At 37.9% G+C, this 20,944-nt stretch overlaps 1 protein-coding gene across 1 annotated transcript; it reads right to left on the reverse strand.

The window, feature by feature from the left end:
- Nucleotides 1–4,692: 4,692 nt before the first annotated feature.
- On the reverse strand, nucleotides 4,693–11,926 carry LOC109001284 (PHD finger protein At1g33420-like). The gene is made up of 5 exons (XM_018978502.2): nucleotides 11,131–11,926; nucleotides 9,830–9,956; nucleotides 7,601–7,816; nucleotides 6,374–6,991; nucleotides 4,693–5,763 (listed from the first exon to the last, which is right to left on the reverse strand). Exons 1-5 carry the CDS (start codon nucleotides 11,480–11,482, stop codon nucleotides 4,929–4,931), a joined length of 2,148 nt encoding a protein of 715 aa, XP_018834047.1. The 5' UTR covers nucleotides 11,483–11,926; the 3' UTR covers nucleotides 4,693–4,928.
- Nucleotides 11,927–20,944: the final 9,018 nt, after the last annotated feature.

Here is a 20,944-nt window from a genome sequence, read left to right on the forward strand (position 1 = left end):
CAAAACTTCATTGCCACCATTTTGTATCGTGGATTAAGTACAAAAACAACATATATCATCAAGTTGAATCTATCTGTGCTACCCCAATACTTGTTATACTTACTTTTTGTGTTATTGCCCATGGTCCTAGTAATAATATCATGAATTGTGTACATATCATTTCATGCATATTCAATTGTACAAAGTTCTTGAAAATATACATTAGTCGTCACATAGAAAGAACAAAAAATGTTCAATGTAACATCATAAAAAATTTTCATCAACTTTACAACAATCTGTGCTTTTTTTCAATCATCACTAGTGGAGTGATTACGCCCAAAGAATAATGCGGTTGTTGCAATATAGATTGGGGTATCGATTTCACAGGGAGATGGTAGAAACACTAAAAAAGACTAAAAATTTAAGAGAACAAAATTCAAAGTAGCAATGTAAGATGAACCATTTCTGAAAAGAAATAAATTGAAGAGCCAAAACGTAATAATGAAAAGTTTTGACCAGAATTAATAGCAGCGAAGCATCGGGAATCACTTACTTGAACTTGATAATTCTATTCATGGTAGATTCATTGGATACTCAACAAGAGATCATAGCACTAGACTCTTTAACTAGAAAATATATCTTTATAATCAATTTGTTCAAATGTAATTCTTGAAAACCACCATTCTTTTGAAAGTAGGGATTGCTATCATATTAGACTTAGATTCGAAGACAACAATATACTCGATAGCAATACTGCAGTAGAGAATCACACCAATAATATTGACGACCAGATCTAAACATAAACACATCAACAATCTCATAGAGAAAGCATGATTGAATCTATGAAAAGTATTGGTTATAAAATTATCCAAATATAAGAAAGACTAATAAGAGATGATCAACAAGAATTATATCAACAAGAAAGTTTATTACATGAATACAATAAAATTGAAATCATCATCATTCAAGCAAGTTCATCCCTAGCTTCACCAAGGAATTAGCTCTCCATTCGAAAGAAGAAGAATTCTTTTTCTAAAAGATGAATTTCTGCCAAAAAAAAAACCCTTACCCAAAAAACCGTCTACCTCTCCACGTTATAGACTTTGTCGCATTCTTCCTTCGAGCCATCATCTTTTGGAAAGAAAATCACGTGCCAATCTCGCGAAAGTAGTATTCCAGATTTTCAATTGCATATTGAGAGCCATTTTTAGCATAATAAACGGCCAAATTAGAAAATTTCTATTTATGGAACAAATGTAGCCCATTAAGTGTGTTTTCCAACGCATCTTGATTCGCCTTAATAAAAAATTGGACGGGGAAGATATGACCATAATACTAATGGATACTCAGAGAAGCTGTAGATTCCAAATATTTTTCATTAATTGCTCTTTCCTTCCTTGTTTATGACGTGAATCTTTTTGACTTTGGACATATTAATTTCTCCATTGATTGTTCTTTTCCTCCTTATTAGCCAGACTTCAGTTTAATCATTTTTAGATTTATTCCTGCAATAAAATCATTAGACACTGAATCAAAACTTAGGCACTATGGAATTAAAGTTTAAATTCGAAAAACATAATCAAAATGCCCAAATAATACATATAATCTAGCAATTAAACTCGTAAAAGCAATGTTCAGAGTACACTCTCTTGCACTCATCATGGGAATCACGAATCCATTATCCACATACATATAATAATGTTTAAGGGTTTGTTTGTGTTTTTTAGCAGTATTCAACATCAAATATGTGGAGTTCTATTTAGTAGGAACATCCAAATAAATCATCCTCCAACTAATATTTTTCTTTACTACACAAGCCTTGAACTTCTCAAATCTTGAAGGTGAAGATTTCACATATCTGACAGCATCTCTAATACTTGTTACAAACTCATAAATATCTCTCAAACCGTCCATAACAATCAAACTTAAAAAGAAATTCAATCAACACCTAATAAAAAAGAAATTCACACCTAATAAAAAAATTTAGTGGTTGACACTCTGAGTTTTTCTGCATTATATTTCACAAGTGGACTACACACTATTCCTTCCACATCTCTCTTAACACTAGATGTTTGACTTTTTTTAACTCCTTTAACTCTAGGAAAGGAAGTTTCACATAACTTGATGCATCTTAATAAGATAACTTGATAAATTTGCAAGTGGAAGGTCAGAAAAAGCAGGAAGCAAAGAATTTCCAACAATAATAAGAAATTTCATGCATAACACGCAACTGATTGTCTCGAAAACCTGGACAACCCAACTTAAGGACCATATCATGGTCCACCCTTAACTCAATCAGGTTATTTGTTGGCTCAAGCCTAGTCCTAGCTCTAACCCACTAGACAAATCTCTTCCTCCTAAGCCTCTTGTTTCACTTTTATCAGTCTTTGTTCTATTTCATTTAGTCAGCAAATCTTTGGTGAGCATTTTTTTTTGTTTATTTAGTAACTAATAATAATGATGAAACACCTGTTCACCAAACATTCATATATGGACAGATTTTCACTATTTTTAGTCTGCAACCTTTTTTTGGAGAGAAAGAGAGCCATTTTGATTTAGAATTCACATGGTTTTTTTCCCCAAGCCTATAAAAAAAAATCATGATATGGAGTTTGAAATTGTCTTTTTCCATAATTCTCCAAACTTTGGTCATAGATAACTTATAATATAGTTAAAAGGTTAGTTGTTGAATCAATCTTTGAGCTTTAAAAGTATTGTAAGAAGCTTTCTAGGTCTATGGATTTTACTGTCAAATGTTGCCTAGAAGGGAAAGAAAGCCTTATAATTTTCCAAAACGCCAATCATACATACACAATCTAGTTCAACTAATTTTGCAATTGATAAAACAAAACATGGGAAGGAAATTGCTAGCATTGAAAATCCTCAAATCAAAATAAAATGTAAAGAAAAAACCAAGCTAGAATCAAAAGGACCTACAACATCTACCAATCCAACATTCTTCGAACACAAGCTAAGAGATATATAAGAATCCATGAGTTATAAAATCTCCAATAGAGAGAGAGAGAGAGTGAAACGGAGAAAAATTAACATTGTTAAAGTTGACGACGGAGCGACAAAGTGATCGGCCACAAGGCAACGGAGCTTCAATAGGCAAAGGAAGAGTGCTAGGAGGCTAGGGTTGAGAGAGAGAGAGAGAGAGAGAGAGAGAGAGAGAGAGAGAGAGAGAGAGAGAGAGATGGCCTGAAGGCTGAAGGGTTTCAGGTTTTAACTCTGCATAAAAACAATGCCATTTTAGTTTATCAAAATGACATCTTTGACACTGTGATCTATTTTTTTAAAAAAACTCAAGTTTTCCTATGTGGTTACCAGTCCGAGTTTGTTCAGGGTCAAAACTTGTAACCGGAACCTGATTAGTTGGGTTCGCTGAGAAAAAAAGGGCACGGATGAACAGTTTCTAGCCGTGAAGGATGGCATTATATGGGTTTCTGTGGGGTTAAGACCTTTGGGATTTGGGTCAACTTGTGATTGTCAGATTTTCTAGTTAGCAAGGATGGTACGATCTGAATGGCTAGAAATGCTTGTGGAATGAGATGAGATGAAAACTTTATTAGTAGTAGTAAGAAGATTTGTGAATAATTGTGAGATAGTTTGAGTTAAGTATTTATTGAGTTTTGAAAAATAAGAGAGAAAAAGTTGAAGAGGAAATATTATAAAATTAAAATATTGTTAGAATATAATTTTTATTTTGGTATTTGAAAAAGTTGAATTATTTTTTTATTGGAGATTTGAGAAAGTTGTAATGATTATTTTGAAAAAGTTGTAATGATTAGTTTGAAAGTATTTGTATTTGAATGATGTTTGAGAAATAAATGAGATGAGATGAGATTTGTTTCCAAACATCCTAGGATACGCTTAGATGTCAAACCCATTTTAACTTATTTCAAATCAATTATTGATGGGATCTACTACTTTTTTAATTTTTCATAAAAAGTTAAGCATATCTCAACCTATTTCATACATTCAAACACATATCTCGATCAGCTCAGATCTTGTCCCCACCTGCATCCCAGCTGACCCAAATAGGGTCGAACGGGGGGTAGGCACCCGCCTCCCTCAAATATTTATATTCTATTACGTATATAATATTTAAGTATGTACTTTACTCGTATAAAAAACATTTATATTTAGAAATATTACATTAACTAATTATGAAATTTTTTTAAGTTTAACTAATTTAAAGTAGTGTTAGTATATATTTCTATTAAATAATTTAATTATTTAAAATCCAACAATTTTTTGTAACACTTTTTCTCCGTTCCTCTACATCCAATTTACTTGGGTTAGTAATCAAAGAACGCAACATTAAAAAAAGTCGCATTGTCATATTCGGACTAAAAATAGCTGCAGCATACCTGAGGCTGATTTCAGCCTCGAGTTTGGAAAATACGTATAACTCAGAATTCACTTTCACTGTATTTAACAAATAACTTTAGATACGATTTGTTGTTAATATTTCGGAACAGTTTTCTGTTAACATGGGTAAAGAAAAAAATGAATATCTTACGTGCTCCATGGCTAAGAGGAAAGAAAAAGCCAGTGGCCAAAAAAATATTATTCTTATTAATTACTATTGACTATCCCACACATCACAAAAATACCTCTACATCCTATAAAAAAAATATTTATAGACATAAAATGTAAAAATGAATAATAACTATGCATACATTCCTAGTGACCAAAAACCCAAGGTTATGCAGCAAATACTTGATTCTTTCCTTAGCCTTCGCCATACTAAGTATTCGTTTTTTTTAAGGACTTGTGTCAGCAGGTGCCGAATATATACAACATAAAAAGAAGGGCGGATATACCAAAACAAGTCGACCTCTCTTTGGCAATCTTACCAGCCAGTTTCATTATGTACACGTTAGTTTTGGCCCGAGGTAAACTCCTAATAAAACTCAGAAAACCTTTACAAACATTCAGAGCCCTCAGCGAACATCAAAAGGCGTTGTCAAGCAATTTCCAAAGCAGCTGCTACTATCAACATCGGTAACTGTCTCATCCTTGCAGTGTCCACCAGCTTTGGTATTTCTGTTGGAACTCCTGCATCTTTGACAGACAAACATTGCAGGAACCGAGCCAGAGTCATTAATACCGGAACATCTGGTGTGTTGCCACACGCCACAAACATCGCAAGCCAACATTCTCTCCCCATCATCATCCTTGGCCCCACAGCTACAATCCACCGTCCACCGCTCAACCCCCCTCTCCATTCTAAACCTACTCAGTCCATTTTTCCCCGGGCATCTCCCTCGCACTCGAACTGATTTGGCTGACCCTAACAAGAGCTTGACCAGCTTCGTATCATCCACATTGGCATAGCCAACCAACTCTTCGGCTTGAAATCTTCTGAACATCAGATATACATCTTGAAAAGCTTTCGATGTTTGGAGCTTGAGGTCTGACACAGTGGCATTTGGAGGCAGGATAATCAATTCAGGTGGTGCGTTTACAGCATGCTCAGAGTCATCTATGAGCTCCACCTGACATGACAGGCACGTTACCGATGGGTTTGTCATCGGTGACATATTTTCAACCAAGTAGTCTTTCACAAAGTGCTTGCAGTCAAGAAGCTTCTCAGCCGCACCACTAGCGAGGACCCTCGTTGCCTCGTTTCCATTTCCTACCATATTTTGGAGATGGAGCAAGGATTCATACAGGAATCTGAGATCCTGCAGAAGGTTCTCTTCAGATCGACAATTAGAGGTGGAAGAATCATTGGAGCCAGTCATTTCACCCATGGAACCGCATACAGGCTCGAGCCTGTTAAATATGAGATAATTAATCCAACCAGAAAGTATACAGTAAATTAGGAACATAAACAGAAGGCAGGGATGAATCTTCTTCTATTCTTGTTTTTTTATTTTTATTTTTTCAGTTTTTGAATATTTTAGAATAAGAGAACTGATTTTTATTCTAAACAAACGAAAAATGAAAAAAATAGGTCCAAAACTGGTAAAGTAGGTGGTTGAGTAGCATGATACTTTCTGAAATTAAATTATAACCAATTCTAACGATACTCATGCAAGGATAACCACATCTTGAAATTTCGACAACTATCAAAACAACATTTATGAAAGCATGCATGATAAAAACAATTTCCAAAAAGACAACCGAGTGCAATTACTTTGTAAGGTCCAGTCTCATCAATATTAATATGAAGGCTTACATGATGCACATAAAGAGAGTATAACTGGATGCGGTACCTATACACAATCACAAGTTCAAGTTGAATTGGGAGTTCGCATAACACCTTGAGGAATGTTATTTTCAAAAAATCCCATTAACAGCAAACAGCTTAAGGAATTGCACACACTTTTTCCCCCTCAAAAAGAGTAAACACGGTAAAGGCAAAGACCAGAATGATCCTCACCTGTATTCAAGAGCACCTGATTCAGGATTACATCGGGCTTTAACAACTATCCCATCTGCTGCAAATTTCCCTCCAAGTTTTCCAAGGCAATAATCAAGGAGCTCTGGGGGACCCACCTTGCAAACAGCACCTCTAAGAGCACGACAACTAACCCAATTAGAACCAGAAACCGCGCGAAGGACTCTGAACATGGCTTCATCCACTCGCTCAATGTCACTCCCAGTAAATGACCACAAGACTGCAGAAGTGCAAGCTCGACTCTTCTTGCAAAAGATATCATCCACCCCGGATGAAGACTTGTGGGCATCATGGATCAAACTCATCAAAAAACAGAAGAGATCTCTTATATTAACAAGTTTACATTTTGCAAAGGACTGGTAATGTGAGATCATGTCCTGCAGGCGAGTGCAAGGTTCCTGTCCTCGGGAGAGAAAGATGGATAATGGCAGGCTGGAGAGGGACTCAACAGCCATTTTATACGCATCAAAAGTGAGAGCAAAGCTACCAGCCCCAAATTCATAACCCCACTCACCGTACCAAGGACCGCCTTTGGTGATGGCATGAAGCAGCCGGTACTCTAACCCATACTTCTTTGACACGTCCATCACACTCACTTTTCTGGTAATATGTAGATAAGCAATCAAAAATAACTAAATATGACTGAGGGCATTCAAAAGGAATGCATCAGAAAAAAGGGGGCAAAAGGGGAACAAAACATCCAACATGACATTGTAGAGAACACAGGCATCAACTGTCAATTTCACAGAAATATAGTTCAAAAAGCCTTGATTTCAGGAGAAACATTGACAGAAAAACTCGCCCAGATCAAACATTAATAGCCTTAAATTTACAATAAAACAAAACTTATATAGGTATCCAAAACTTCCCAACAAGGCAAAAAAGATTTCAAGTTCTTTGCATTTATTTCCCTATCTATTTTGAGGTAATAGCCAATTTGTTGTTTTGTGATTCTAATATATCTTCCATTTAAAGACTTACAAAGCAGACCATTTCTCTGAACTTACTATAAAAATAACTTCTGGAGAAAAAGGAACTAAAATAGAAGCCAATATGTATGAAAAAATAATAAAAACAATGAAAAAATTAATGTGGATCTCAGACTCAGTATTTTGGGATAGGTTAACGTGGATTGCAGACTGACTCATAAACATCATAGTAGTAGTCAATTAGTTTGTTTCTTAAGTATAATTACAAAAAGATCCTAACCTGACCCCAAGCAGTTTGCAAAGGCGATCCCAGAAGTCCATGATATGACATCCAGAAAGAACCCTTGATCCTCCTTCCCTACCATTAACTCTAAGAAGGTGGCCATAACCATTTGAATGGACAACACCATGCAGAAGATGAGTTGTGTTCTCTAACTGGTTAAACACCCAATCCTCCACGTCATCTGTACTCGTCACATGGTTGCATGATTTGCACCTGAAATTAATAATAGTTCAGGCAAGGAAAGATCACCTACCCAAATAATCATTCAATCATTTTCAAACAAGCTAGAAATAGCTAAAAAGACACATTTCTGTACAAACCCATGCATAAAACCAGTTAACATCAATGAAATCTCTCTCTCTCTCTCTCTCTTAATGTCGTAGTGGAACCTCATCAAGGCAGTCTTCAAACCCACACTTGGCAGTAAACCTTAGATCCACAACTCCACCTGTTGGAGCCATGTATCAAATGATCCAAAAAATCTCCAAATTATCCCAAGTTCTTCCTTTGACCATTAAGTTGCACACAGACGGGTTATATTCATTTTGAACATGAAATTCCATACAGATTATGACAGCCATGAAAAAATTATTACCGTAGATTGGTCAACCTCAATAACACATTTAATTCAATCAATTAAACTAATTGATCTAATAGCACAACTAAATCAACCTTATATCAAGATTATTGTAGATAGGTCCCTAAGATTAAAAAAAAAAAGTTTCAACAATATCTCTTCCATAATACCCATGTATCAAGATGGTCCTTCCGTCGAAATTCCATTAACTCATTAACAAAAATGCACAATCAACTTGAGCAAACATGTGCCAAATATACAATCAACTTGTCTAAAAAATGCACAATCAACATGCAATATCTGTAGAAAATGTTATAAACGTAAAAAGATATAAAAAAATACAATAGAAAATACTAATGATATAAAAATATATTAATAAATTAGAAAAAACACATCACAATTAGGCCCTGTTTGGATTCAAAAAGTGTTTCATCTTATCATTACAACTTTTTCAAATTCTCACCCAAAATATAATAAACAATTCAACTTTTTCAAATCCCAGAACAATAATAATATTAAAAAATAATATTCTAATAATATTTTTTTCAACTTTTATCTTTCATCTAAAACCGTCTCATCTCATCTCTGAATCCAAATCATCCCTTAATCTTACAAATTAAAAAAAAAACAAGAAATTGAGAACCTAAATTTTAAATAAATCAAATTATGTGAAGTTAGCATACAATTAGATTAAATAAATTTAAATTCTATATAAAAAACGTAACATTAGATTTTGATTAGAAAGAAACAAAACAAATTGAACAAACATAATAAAAAGAGGAACTTAAAATTATAAGCAAAATATGAAAATAAAGAAAAAAGACGGGCATGTCGACCATAGGGCTGCCATAGGTTGCTTGATGGATGGCAAATCCATGGGGCTCCCAATGGTCACCCCTTGGTTGGTCCACAAGGGGCGGCCATTGATGGCCTATGGTGGCAAGTTGGCAACCCACAACAGCCACCCTTCATGGATGGCCCAGTTTTGTTTTCTATTGTTTATATGAAGTTCCTTTTCAAAATTTTTATTATTCTTTGTGATTTTTTTTCCCCTAATATTAACCTTTTATTTTATATTTGAATTTTCTAATATCAATAATATTTGATGATGAATTAATGGAAGACAAACTTTTTTCTTACCCCATGGATCAGTTGTATAATACCGTTCTCTTCATCATTTCCCTTAAATTAATTGTGCTCTTCAAATTACCATTGTCATATATTCAAATCATTAAGCCCCAGGGACAACTCCGGTAACTTTCTCTTAAATTAATTGTGCCTTCACATTACTGAGGTCAAATACAATCAACCGGTTAAATCAGAGAAAAATGATGTTAAAAGATATGGTAGCAAAAACAAATATCAACTAAATAAACACCACGGTTCAATTTGAAGTTGCCCAAATTACATAGCGGAACCTGTTGTATCAATTGCTCTGAATCTCACCCAAAAAGATATGAGACACATCTCTATCTAGAATAATAACATATGCATCAAATTAATCACACATTAGATTCCAACACCATTCACGTTAGAAATCACTGTTACAAAAAGAAAATGCAATGAATAGTAATTCCATACGAGATTCACTTTGAATGTGCATGATAAACAAAAGGCAAATAAGAGGAAAAAAGGTTTAAGGTCCTCACTTGGATTCTGACAAGTGCAAGACATCTCCACAGCACATGCATGGCTTGTGATACCCACCAATGGAGCTACCATCAGCCTTTATAATAAAATGAAAACGCTTCGCACATACAGGATGGCCACTCCAGCCTGAAGAATTATAGGTAAAAATGATCAAAACTCTTGTACTAGAAACTTTTGGAACACCAAGCTTAGCAATGTCCCAGGCTCAAAAATTTGAGGACGTTTTCATCTCGACAAGCAGGCTGCACTAATGTTATTGGCTTTAAATGCTAACATATATTCAACTGCAAATTTAATCACCACTGTCAAACTTGACCTATTTCGTAACACAAATACTTAGTTTCGTGCATTTATTAGCATCCACCCGACGTCAAGGGGTTTATGCACACCCGACAACAAAGGCTGTACCATCATCACAAAAACCCAGGAAAAAAATTGTGAAATTGCCAATTCCCACCAAGACTATTTTTTTTATGAATGAATTCGAGAACTTTTAGTGAGCAGAACTTGACTTTTTTAAAACAACAAAAACAACAGAATTGAACATAAAAAATTTCAGGTGACAAAGCTCGCATAGCAGCATCCTAGGCACTTTTGCTGCACAGGTGAGCTCAAGCTTACCCAGATGACCTCCAAATAAAAAAAGTATTTTTCCGTCAAAAGTATCTGATTCATGACGTGACTCTAACTCTCAAAACTCCTGACCTCCGAATAAAACAAGTCTTTTTCTATCAAAATTATCGGATTCATCACGTGTCTCAACCACTCAAGAACATACAATAAGCATATGACCTTATTTCAAAAAAAGAAAAATAAGCATATGACCTAGTGAACTCTCACTCGTTACAGTTTATGGAAGCCATACTCCATGAATATACCAAATTAAAGTGACATTAATCACTTGGTCAAGCATGAAATATTGTACATACTACCCTCACAAAAAAATGCAAAAAGTATAACAATAATAATTGTCACGCAACAAGGACAGTACTTTGTCCCATCCAGCTCGACGTGTCAAGCACAAGAAACAGCTGACAAAAGGGGTCACGTCCCCCTCAGCTGTAGGACCACCCACGATTGTCTCATCCTAAATCGTTGGACCCAAACTTAACCAGTAATAAATATATCATATCGTACTCTCGCGACTCAATCAGGGGATAATGTAACATCCCGATTATCCATTTCCTGCGAGATGAATGTGACTCGTCCTACGGTATTATCACGAAATTTTGCGAAGAGACCAGAGTGAATTCGATATATCTAAACAAAACAGAGAAATAAAATCGTTGAGACGACTCACCAACAACTCGGCACTGGTCGCAGTATAGGGATCTAGATCTGGTCACGTCCTCTTCGACGACGTCGAGGCAAACCACCGACGGTAACGAATCTGGGCCATCGGTCTGATCCCCCACCCGGAACAGCATCTGCCACGTCATCAGGTGGGGAAACAGCGACGACGGAGGCGGGAGCAGCGCGTTCCTTGCAAGGAACTCCCTCACGCGAGTCCGGAACGGCCCGCCGGATAAACCGTCCGTGCAATCTACGGACGACGAAGATGACGATGAAGAAGAAGGAAACGTCAGGAAATCGTGGAGATCAGCGGTCACGCGCCTCTTCATCCGCTTCAGGGGCCTACCTGTCACGACCATAATGGTTGAAACGAGCGCGTGGATATTAATCCGAAGCGCGTGGGTCAGAAGGATTATATAGAAGTAGGCGGAGCGTTGGAAGGTTCTAGATCAGGATCTAAATTTGATAGATCGGACGGTTGGTATAGAAAATAGTAGATCAGGGCCGATCAGATAGAGAGGATAGAGGTTGGAGAGAGGAAGGGCTAGGCTACGGTTTGTTTTGGGTTAAGAGGCTTTCTTTCAGGGAGACGGTGTTTGGATTCTCTGAGTCTGATTACTTCATCGTCGTCATCCAGTTAGTGTGTATGATATATGTTCGTTGCTTTTATTTATTTATATTTATGTTCGTACTTTTAAAAAAATTTATCAAATTTTTAAGTTCTGGGAATTCGGGAGAAAAAGTAGAGTCGGTTTGGAGGGATGACGGGAGATTGACAAGAGAGCGGGCGAGGGCGGAGCAAATTTCTAGGGCGTGTTTACCGCTTTGAAATGGTTCTCGAGAATAAAAGGGCAGATAAATTTCTGGAATTACGTTGTTACCCTTGCACGTTGAGGCCACCTGAAAATAGTTCTCATTCTAAATTTTTTTATATAATTTCATCTTATTTAATCTCATATCATTTTTAAACATAATTTAAATATAAAATTTTTAAATTAATCATTACAATTTTTCAAAACTTTTAAATAAAAAATAAAAAATAAAAAATAATTTAACCTTTTTAAATTCTCAAATAAAAATAATATTATAAAATAATATTTTAACTTTATAATATTTTTTATTCAATTTTTTCTCTCTCATTTTTTAAAATTCAAAAAATATTCAACTCAAATTATCTCACTATTATTTAAAAATTATATTTTTATTATTTACAAAATTCTCATCTCATTTCACCTCAAACGAGCCTTAATAAAAAAAACAAAGTGTTGAGCTTCAAACTTCCAATTATATTCTTCTACTTGGGATGAGGCCTAATTGTTGAAGCAAAATGTCAGTGGAGTCCCTTAAACTTACCACTTGATTATTTTAATTTTAATTAATTAATTTATTTATTTAATGGTTAAGAAAGTGATGAAATTATGTATTTTTTTTTTTATTTTTTAATAATTAAAGATGTTAAAAAATATTGAAAAGAAAGTAAAAGAAAAAAGAAAAGCTTTAAATACACTAGTAGTATCCATTGTCAAATAGTTTTCAAGTGTGATTCGAAGGGAATATTTGAGAAATAAAATGAGATGATAATTTTGTAAATAATAGTAAGATAATTTGTGAATAATAATGAGATAACTTGAGTTAAGTATTTATTGAATTTTGAGAAATGAGAGAGAAAAAGTTGAATAAAAAATATTATAAAATTAAAATATTGTTAGAATATAATTTTTATTTTAAGATTTGAAAAATTTGAATTATTTTTTGTGTTTTGTTTAGAAGTGAAAAAGTTGTAATGATTAATTTGAAAAAATTGTAATGATTAATTTGAAAATGTTTATGTTTGAGTGATATTTGGGAAGGAAATGAGATGTGATGAGATGAAAATTATTTCCAAACAAACCCTAAGGCTATTGTTTGGTTGATAGAGTGAGCTTAATCCATCCCAAACTAATTATTAATGCAGTTCTGCTACCTACAGGCATAGCATGCGGAGGCCTTGTGCAAGATGCTGACGTGGAAGAAGAAGAAAATGCAGATGGAACCAAGCACGTCCTCTTCCTAGAATCACATGTTCTGTAATAGCCCGCTCTCCACGGTTAATAATAAAATTTTTCTTTTAAAGATCTGAGGAGCAAAAGTGCTATTACTGAACCTAACTTAAAAATATGTTTGTTGTTGTTGTTGTTTTTTTTTTTTTTTCCTTAAATGAAGCATCAAGTACAAAGATTTTTTATAATTAATAGAGTTATTTTGTATTAAAATACTAAAATAATAAATAAGAGTACGTAGAAGCATTTATTAAAGTTTATCGAAGTTCGTGCTATAAAAATCATAACTTAAAATTTCTATATATGACCTAGGTCACTATCTCGTCTCCCTGGACTAAGTCCTGTCCTGCAGCTCTGTGATACCCTGCTCTTTCCTTCTTCCGTACGCTTCTTATTTCTGACGTACGTTCCTTCTTTATGACGTAAGCAAATCCCGATGGCAGAGATTATGTGATCATCTGCCCTTCTCACTAGTGACTGCGAGCCACGTTATGTGTGTCGAACCATGATGGAGTGTATCGAAAGATATCGTGTGACTTCTAAGGCACGCCCATTGTTTTAAATATGCTGGAAATATTTATAAGGAGTATTTCTAATATTATTGAATTAAGATTGATCTTAAATACGACAATCATAATATTCTTGAAGAGCTCCAAAAATATTATAATTGTCGGAAATCATTTTAATATTATTATTAAAATTATTTCAATTATTTAAAATATTATGATATTTAAATTATATTGAAAGCTTTTATTAATCAAATGGTTTTATTCTCTTTAATATGTTAAGTGAGACTTCATCATTTTATTAATGATGAGGAATATTATTTTATAAACTAAAGTTAGTTTAAAAATAATATTTTATCTTAATTCCTCTAAGCGCTTTTAATTAAGTTAATATTTATGCATTTTAAATAAGTGTTTGAGATCTATCGTTAGATCGTTACGTGGATCCCCAGACGAAGGAATTAGGTTAAATACCCAGACCCCCCTCTCTGTCTCCCTCACATTTCCCGTAGCTCTCTCTCTCTCTCTTCCCTTTTCCCAGCGTATGTTGTATGCAGCCCATCCCTCTCGTCATTTCCTCCATGCCTCAGCCCGGTACCGCCGTGCGTCGGTAGCCCTCACTGCCGGCACCACCAGCTCCACCTCAAGCTGATGAGTCATCCCATGCCAATCTCTCTCTCCCACACTCCCTCTCTCTCTCTGCTGGCCATCACAGCCCGAACGGGCTTAGTGCTTACTGCGCCGCCGTGCGCCGTCCTCCGGCACCACCACCTCCACAACAGCCTCTCCTTCCGCCGGCCATCATCCTCTAGCAAGCTCAGCCTCCCTTTCCTCCTCCGTCGCACACACGCACCATACCCATGAAAATGGGTTCACATGGTTTCGAGGCCACCGATGCTCCTAACGCCGTCATGCGTGACCACCTTGGCCACCAAACACCACCACAGGCACCTCCTAGTCTCCCCTTTCCTCCTCCCTTGAACCCATGGCCAGAAGCCCTTCCTCCACGCACGAGCTTCCCCTTCTCACACGCACGGGTTGCACGCCTCCCACTGCTGTGCACCGCCACCCACGGTGATTGAGCGCCACCTTCAGCCTCCTCAAGCCATCCCAGCCATCCACGGCCACGATCTACCACCCATGCACGCACACTCTCTCTCACTCTCCCATGGCTTCTCCTCCTTCTTACACGGCCATTCCCTCCTTCCTCCGTCGTGAGCCACGGTGGTGCCACCCAAGTGCCACCAGCAACCCCTCAGCCCAACCCTAGGTCCAAACCACCACCTTGAGTGGTGGGTAGTTATTGCACGTGATGGACAATCACTGTACACAGTTTGATCCACCGTGTAACGCTCCTTGCCATCATCATAAGGCCTTCACGAGCCCTTCCAAAACCACACCTAGCTATCCAAACGCCTAAACAGTCACCGTACGTGGGTTAACCGCCATGTACGACTCTTCCGACATCATTGGCTGTGACGATCAACGAGCAACGCACGAGTTATCCCGTCGACGGTATGACCCTCTATCCCTCGTTAATTATGTTAGATATTGATTAGTTGACTAGGTTGTGGACTGTGTTGTTGGTATTTGTGGAGTGTGGTATTGTGATGTGGTGCTGTGTGATGAAGTGTTGGGCTTATCTGTGTAGTGAGGTGATGTGATGTGATGTGATGCGTATGTGAGGTGTTGGGCATATCTGTGTTGGGTGGAGATGTGTTGTGCTGTGTAGTGTATTGTGAAGTGTTGGGCGTAATTGGAAAGTGTGTTGTGTAGTGTTGTGGATTGTGTTGTAATGGTGGCGTGGTGTAGGCGGAATGGGAACAGTACACGCTGAGTGTACTCTGTGTGTGTGGCGTAGTGTGAGACAAGGAGAATATATATAAAATATACCCTCCTGACATATTATGGAACGAGATGAGTACACATGGAGTGTACTCCATGTGGTGGAGTGATGCACCATATGGCTGGTATGCCATAATGGTAATGTAGTGTGGTGTATGTGAATGGAGTACACGTGGAGTGTACTCCATGTGGTGGAGTGATGTACCATATGACGAGTATGCCATAATGATGATATGGCATAATGCAAGTGAATGAAGTACACATGGAGTACACTCCATGTGATGGAGTGATGCACCATATGGCGGGAATGCCATAATGGTGATGTAGCGTGGTGTATGTGAATGGAGTACACGTGGAGTGTATTTCATGTGGTGGAGTAATGCACCATGTGGCTGATATGCCATAATGGTGAAATGGCGTGTGGAATGGGAAGAGTACAAGCTGAGTGTACTTTGTGTGGGGTATGATATATGAAGGGAGTACATGTGGAATGTACTCCGTATGGTAGGGTGATGCACCATGTGGCGGATATGCCATAATGGTGATGTGGCGTAATGCAGGTGAATGGAGTACACATGGAGTGTACTCCATGTGGTATAGTGATGCACCATATAGCGGGTACGCCATAATGGTGACGTGGCATGATGTGTATGAAGGGAGTACATGTGGAATGTACTCCGTATGGTAGGGTGATGCACCATGTGGCGGATATGCCATAATGGTGATGTGGCGTAATGCAGGTGAATGGAGTACACATGGAGTGTACTCCATGTGGTATAGTGATGCACCATATAGCGGGTACGCCATAATGGTGATGTGGCATGATGTGTATGAAGGGAGTACATGTGGAATGTACTCCGTATGGCGGAGTGATACACCATGTAGCGGATATACCATAATGGTGATGTAGCATATGTAAATGGAGTACACGTGGAGTGTACTCCATGTGATGGAGTGATATATCATATGGCGGGTATGCCATAGTGGTGATGTGGCGTAGTATGTATGAAGGGAGTATACGTGGGGTATACTCCACGTGGCAGCGACACTCCGTGTGGCGTATCGCAGAGATAAGAATGGTTGTGTGACTGATGGGCATGGAACGTGATGAGTAGTGTCGGGAACTGTAGAACAGTGTCCCAAAGTAGTTATGGCGTAACCTGTAGTCTGAGGTGGCAAGTGTCACTGTGATGAACTTATGGCTAGGAGCATGGTGAAGTAGCAGAATAAGTATAAGAGTGCGCAGTGGAAGCATGACTGAGGAATGTCACGAAGTGATATGACTATTGACAGTCGTGCTTATGATGGTTTAAGTAGCAGAATAAGTGTAAGAGTACACAGCGGAAGCATGACTGGGCAACGTTGCGAAGTGACTTGGTTATAGCAGTCATGCTTATGATGGGTGAAGTGTTAGAGTGCATGAATGGCGTAACGGGAACGTGATGAGATGTCAAGGTGTAACAGGAGTAAGTGACGAACCGTACTCGTGATGAGTTAGGAGTTGGCGTAGAAATGATGTAATGGGATGTTAGGTGATGCGACAAGGTCATGGTGTAGCTTGGGTGTAGTTTTGAGCTATAAGATGTGACATAAGGCGTAGTGAATGGAGTCTTGTCGTGTTAAGTGTTAGGATGAATTGTCAAAAGGGACGGGTAGCGTGAAGAGTCGTGCTAGCCGGGTTAAGAGAATGTTGATATCGAAGCATGGTGCTTGTTTACACAATGAGGTGATCAACGTGTCATATGTTGATCTTAAGTGATAAAAGGGGTAAGGTACATTTGTAATCTGGTTAGATACATGTGCTGGACTGATTCACCATATGTAATGGGTAATCTGTCCTTAGCATAGTTACACGGTGCTTAAGCCTCAGAGTTGGCTTAGAACCGTATGGCTTGTATGGATGGGAATGAGGATTTAGTGTGAGCTAAGATGTATGTAGGTAGAGACGGGCGTATTGTTAGGATTGTGATGCATGAGTCCATCGGTCGGAATCATGCGTCGGAATGTGGTCAGTTAGAAGAGTAAGACGAATGTCTTAGTGTCTTAATCCTAAGGTGAATCATGGATTCACTTTAATAGATGAATACTCGAGACAAGACCTTGAGTTGGCAGATGTGGTGACCGTAAGTGGTCCTCGAAGGGTTTCGCATAGTAAAGGGCACGTAAGTGCACGAGATAGAAGGAGAGCGTTCCAAGTATATCGTAGTTCTAATTATAGTTTAAGTTGCTTATGCATTAGATAAAGAATGACACTAAGGTATGTGTATGCATGTAGGTTGCCATCTGACAAGCACATGAGTGGACTGCATGACATGCAAATAGCATGGAGTCTAGGTAAGTGTTACGTTCATACTCTTCTAGAGTTTTCCAAGATATAAGAAACGCTTTTCCTTTAAAATGCTTACGAAAAGAAACGAAAGTCACTCTACGAAAGAAAATGCTAAGTGTTTAAAGGTATAAGTATGTACGATCCCTCCTTGGCAGCCTTTGTTTACGCAACCAAAGTATTAATTGTACGCATGTGAGTAGATGACTATACGCTATATCTATTGTATGTATTTTCTAAGAAAATCCACAAATTGATGAAAATGTATGGAAGGCATGAAAGCATATGCTTTTATGGATCCTACGAACCGACGCTTTCATGTGCACCAGGAGGTGATGCTTGTGGATGCCATGAGAGACGACATTCAAGGTGACGCTTATGGATGCCATGAAAGTTGACGTTTAAGCCCATGTATGTTCTTAATTGACGTTTTCACGAACGAACTGTTAAAGAAAGGATATGACCGAAATAGACTGAAAAAGGAAAAGACGATTTTCAGGCTTACGCCCCAAACAATGTTTATCTCATGAAAAGAAATGCTTTCTCATGAAAATGAATGTTTTCTCATGAAAGAACTATTAAATGAAAGAAGGAACTGAATGAAAGCTCCAGCTCTTTCGAGCTGACATGAACGAATGAATAAAAAGCAAGAAAGATATGAAAGCATGAAATGTATGAAGATATGTAATGACCACATGAATGAATGAAAATGGTACCAATGAATGGGCAGATTGCAATGCCGAGTAAGTAGTACTGGAAGTGCACTTAGTGTTGCCCCCTATGAAAGGGATTCCCAACCCGTGGTCACGGGCGGAATCCGGGTCCAAAGGAAGATCGCTAACCTCAACACACGGGGCGTAACAGTGTGTACTGGTCTATGAAAGTGATAAGAACGAATGGACGTATGCATGCATGTACGAACGCACGAATGCACGAACCTTTAAGAAATGAAGGCACTGACGGGAGAAACGTTTTACGAAAAGAAAGCCCATGCTTAAAAGAGAAAAATTCCGTCGAGTGGCGTTTTCAAATGAACGCACGTATGACATGTATGCATGCACGTAATAGTATGTATGAATGATGAATGCATGAATGAAAACCTATATTGTTATATTTTAACTGTATGAAGTAAAGCTTACGAGTCTTCAGCTTATTTTAGTTTTTATGCATGTCTCTCCCCCCACAGTAACTGCATGATTGGGATGGACATGGCCCATGGGGAAGAGTACGGAAGTCTAGGCACGAGTTTTAAATGCACGAGAGGCATTTTTATTTCAAGATTTATGTTTTTCACTGTAAACCTCTTTTATTTTCAAAGTACATTTTATTTATAAACGTGGAGTCTTGCACCCTGGGTATGCAAGTGAAAAGTTTTAAATCGGATGGTAATTCTTGTCATCTTTTCTGAAAATATTTTGTAAAGAGTCCCACCACAAGAACGGGCTTTACAAGCTCTACCTTCATAAATATTATGACATGAGTGATTTAAAATAGAGGTAATTCTTCCTTTAATACATTAAAAAGGGTCTAGAGGTGGCTAACGTGGTCGTTTAACGAATAACTATAGCCCACGATCAAAGTATACCACCAGTCGTCTAAGTACAGGTGGAATAGCTCATTGTGTAGATTGCATAACGTGGCAGGGGCACTGGGGATTCCAAAAGGCATAACCAAATCAAACTCCCCTTTATTAGTAAGGTTGTTTGCTTGTCACACAGGTGGTCTTTTTCCTAAGCGAAAAGTACGGAATCCTAAACCCCCCCTAGACGAAGATAGCCATAAAGGTAATGAAATCCAGCACATCAAAATAGTAGTCATGCAAGGAAAAAAGATTGTTAATGCTTCCAACGTCCGTAGGAACTAAGTAGGAAGTTGAGCCGGAACTAGAGGACTCTGTGAGACCCCATTTCTTGTCTACCTCTCTGAATCCTTAGTTTTTGGAGTAGTAGAGAATCACGTTTTACCCGCTTCATCTGAGACAGCTAGTGATGTGGTTACAGGTACCATTATATTATTCTCCCGTTATGCTACCATTTTATTCGACTCGGGTGGCACACACTCTTTTATAGCACGTACTTTTATTTGTTGGATTGAAAGAGTACCAGGGAGTCTTGAGTGTTCATTGTCTGTTGCAACACTTACTGGTGAACATATAATTTGTGATACCATGCTTAGGAATTGTCCCATAAAAATTAGTGGGAGACACCTCCCAGCAGCCCTAGTGATTTTTGAGATGCTGGGATTTGACATAATCTTGGGAATGTATTGGTTGTCTCGAAACCACGCTTGTGTGGATTGTTTTAAAAAGGAAGTGGTTTTCAAACCCCCGGGCGAGGAGGAATTCAGTTTTTGTTCAGGGAGAGGAATTGCCCCACCTCTATTAATATCGGCCTTGCAAGCAACTAAATTACTAAGACAAGGAGGGTCAGGATTCCTTGTTAGTCTAGTAGCACCACCTGCAGAGGGACCTAAGCTTGAAGATATCCCTATAGTCAGAGAATTTCCAGATGTGTTTCCAGAGGACCTTCCAGGGTTGCCTCCGGACCGAGAGGTTAACTTTTCAATCGATATCCTACCAGGAACGACACCTATATCAAAGGCACTATATCGGATGGCACCAGTCGAGTTGAAGGAGCTTAAAGAGCAATTACAGGAGTTGTTGGAGAAGGGTTATATTCGCCCTAGCGTGTCACCATGGGGCGCACCGGTCCTGTTTGTGAAAAAGAAGGATGGTTCTATGTGACTTTGTATTGACTACCGCGAATTGAACTGGGTGACTATTAAAAACAAGTACCCACTACCCAGGATTGATGATCTATTTAATCAGTTGCAGGGGGCCTAAGTTTTCTCCAAGATCGATCTGTGATCGGGTTACCACCAACTTAAGATCAAGCCGGGAGATATTTTGAAGATGACATAGGGTTTAGGGTTTAGGGTTTAGGGTTTAGGGTTTAGGGTTTTAGGGTTTAGGGTTTAGGGTTTAGGGTTTAGGGTTTAGGGTTTAGGGTTTAGGGTTTAGGGTTTAGGGTTTAGGGTTTAGGGTTTAGGGTTTAGGGTTTAGGGTTTAGGGTTTAGGGTTTAGGGGTTAGGGTTTAGGGTTTAGGG

This window comes from Juglans regia, chromosome 15 (genome assembly GCF_001411555.2).
Source record: "Juglans regia cultivar Chandler chromosome 15, Walnut 2.0, whole genome shotgun sequence".
NCBI classification, from domain to species: Eukaryota; Viridiplantae; Streptophyta; class Magnoliopsida; order Fagales; family Juglandaceae; genus Juglans; species Juglans regia.

Bases quoted from the DNA above. Each gene is read 5' to 3' on its own strand.
- LOC109001284 (XM_018978502.2), bottom strand. From the start codon at position 11,482: ATGGTCGTGACAGGTAGGCCCCTGAAGCGGATGAAGAGGCGCGTGACC. The intron at 9,957-11,130 runs GTGAGTCGTCTC...ATAATTCTTCAG, and splicing joins CGACCAGTGCCGAGTTGTTG to GCTGGAGTGGCCATCCTGTA. The intron at 6,992-7,600 runs GTTAGGATCTTT...ACATATTACCAG, and splicing joins TGCAAACTGCTTGGGGTCAG to AAAAGTGAGTGTGATGGACG.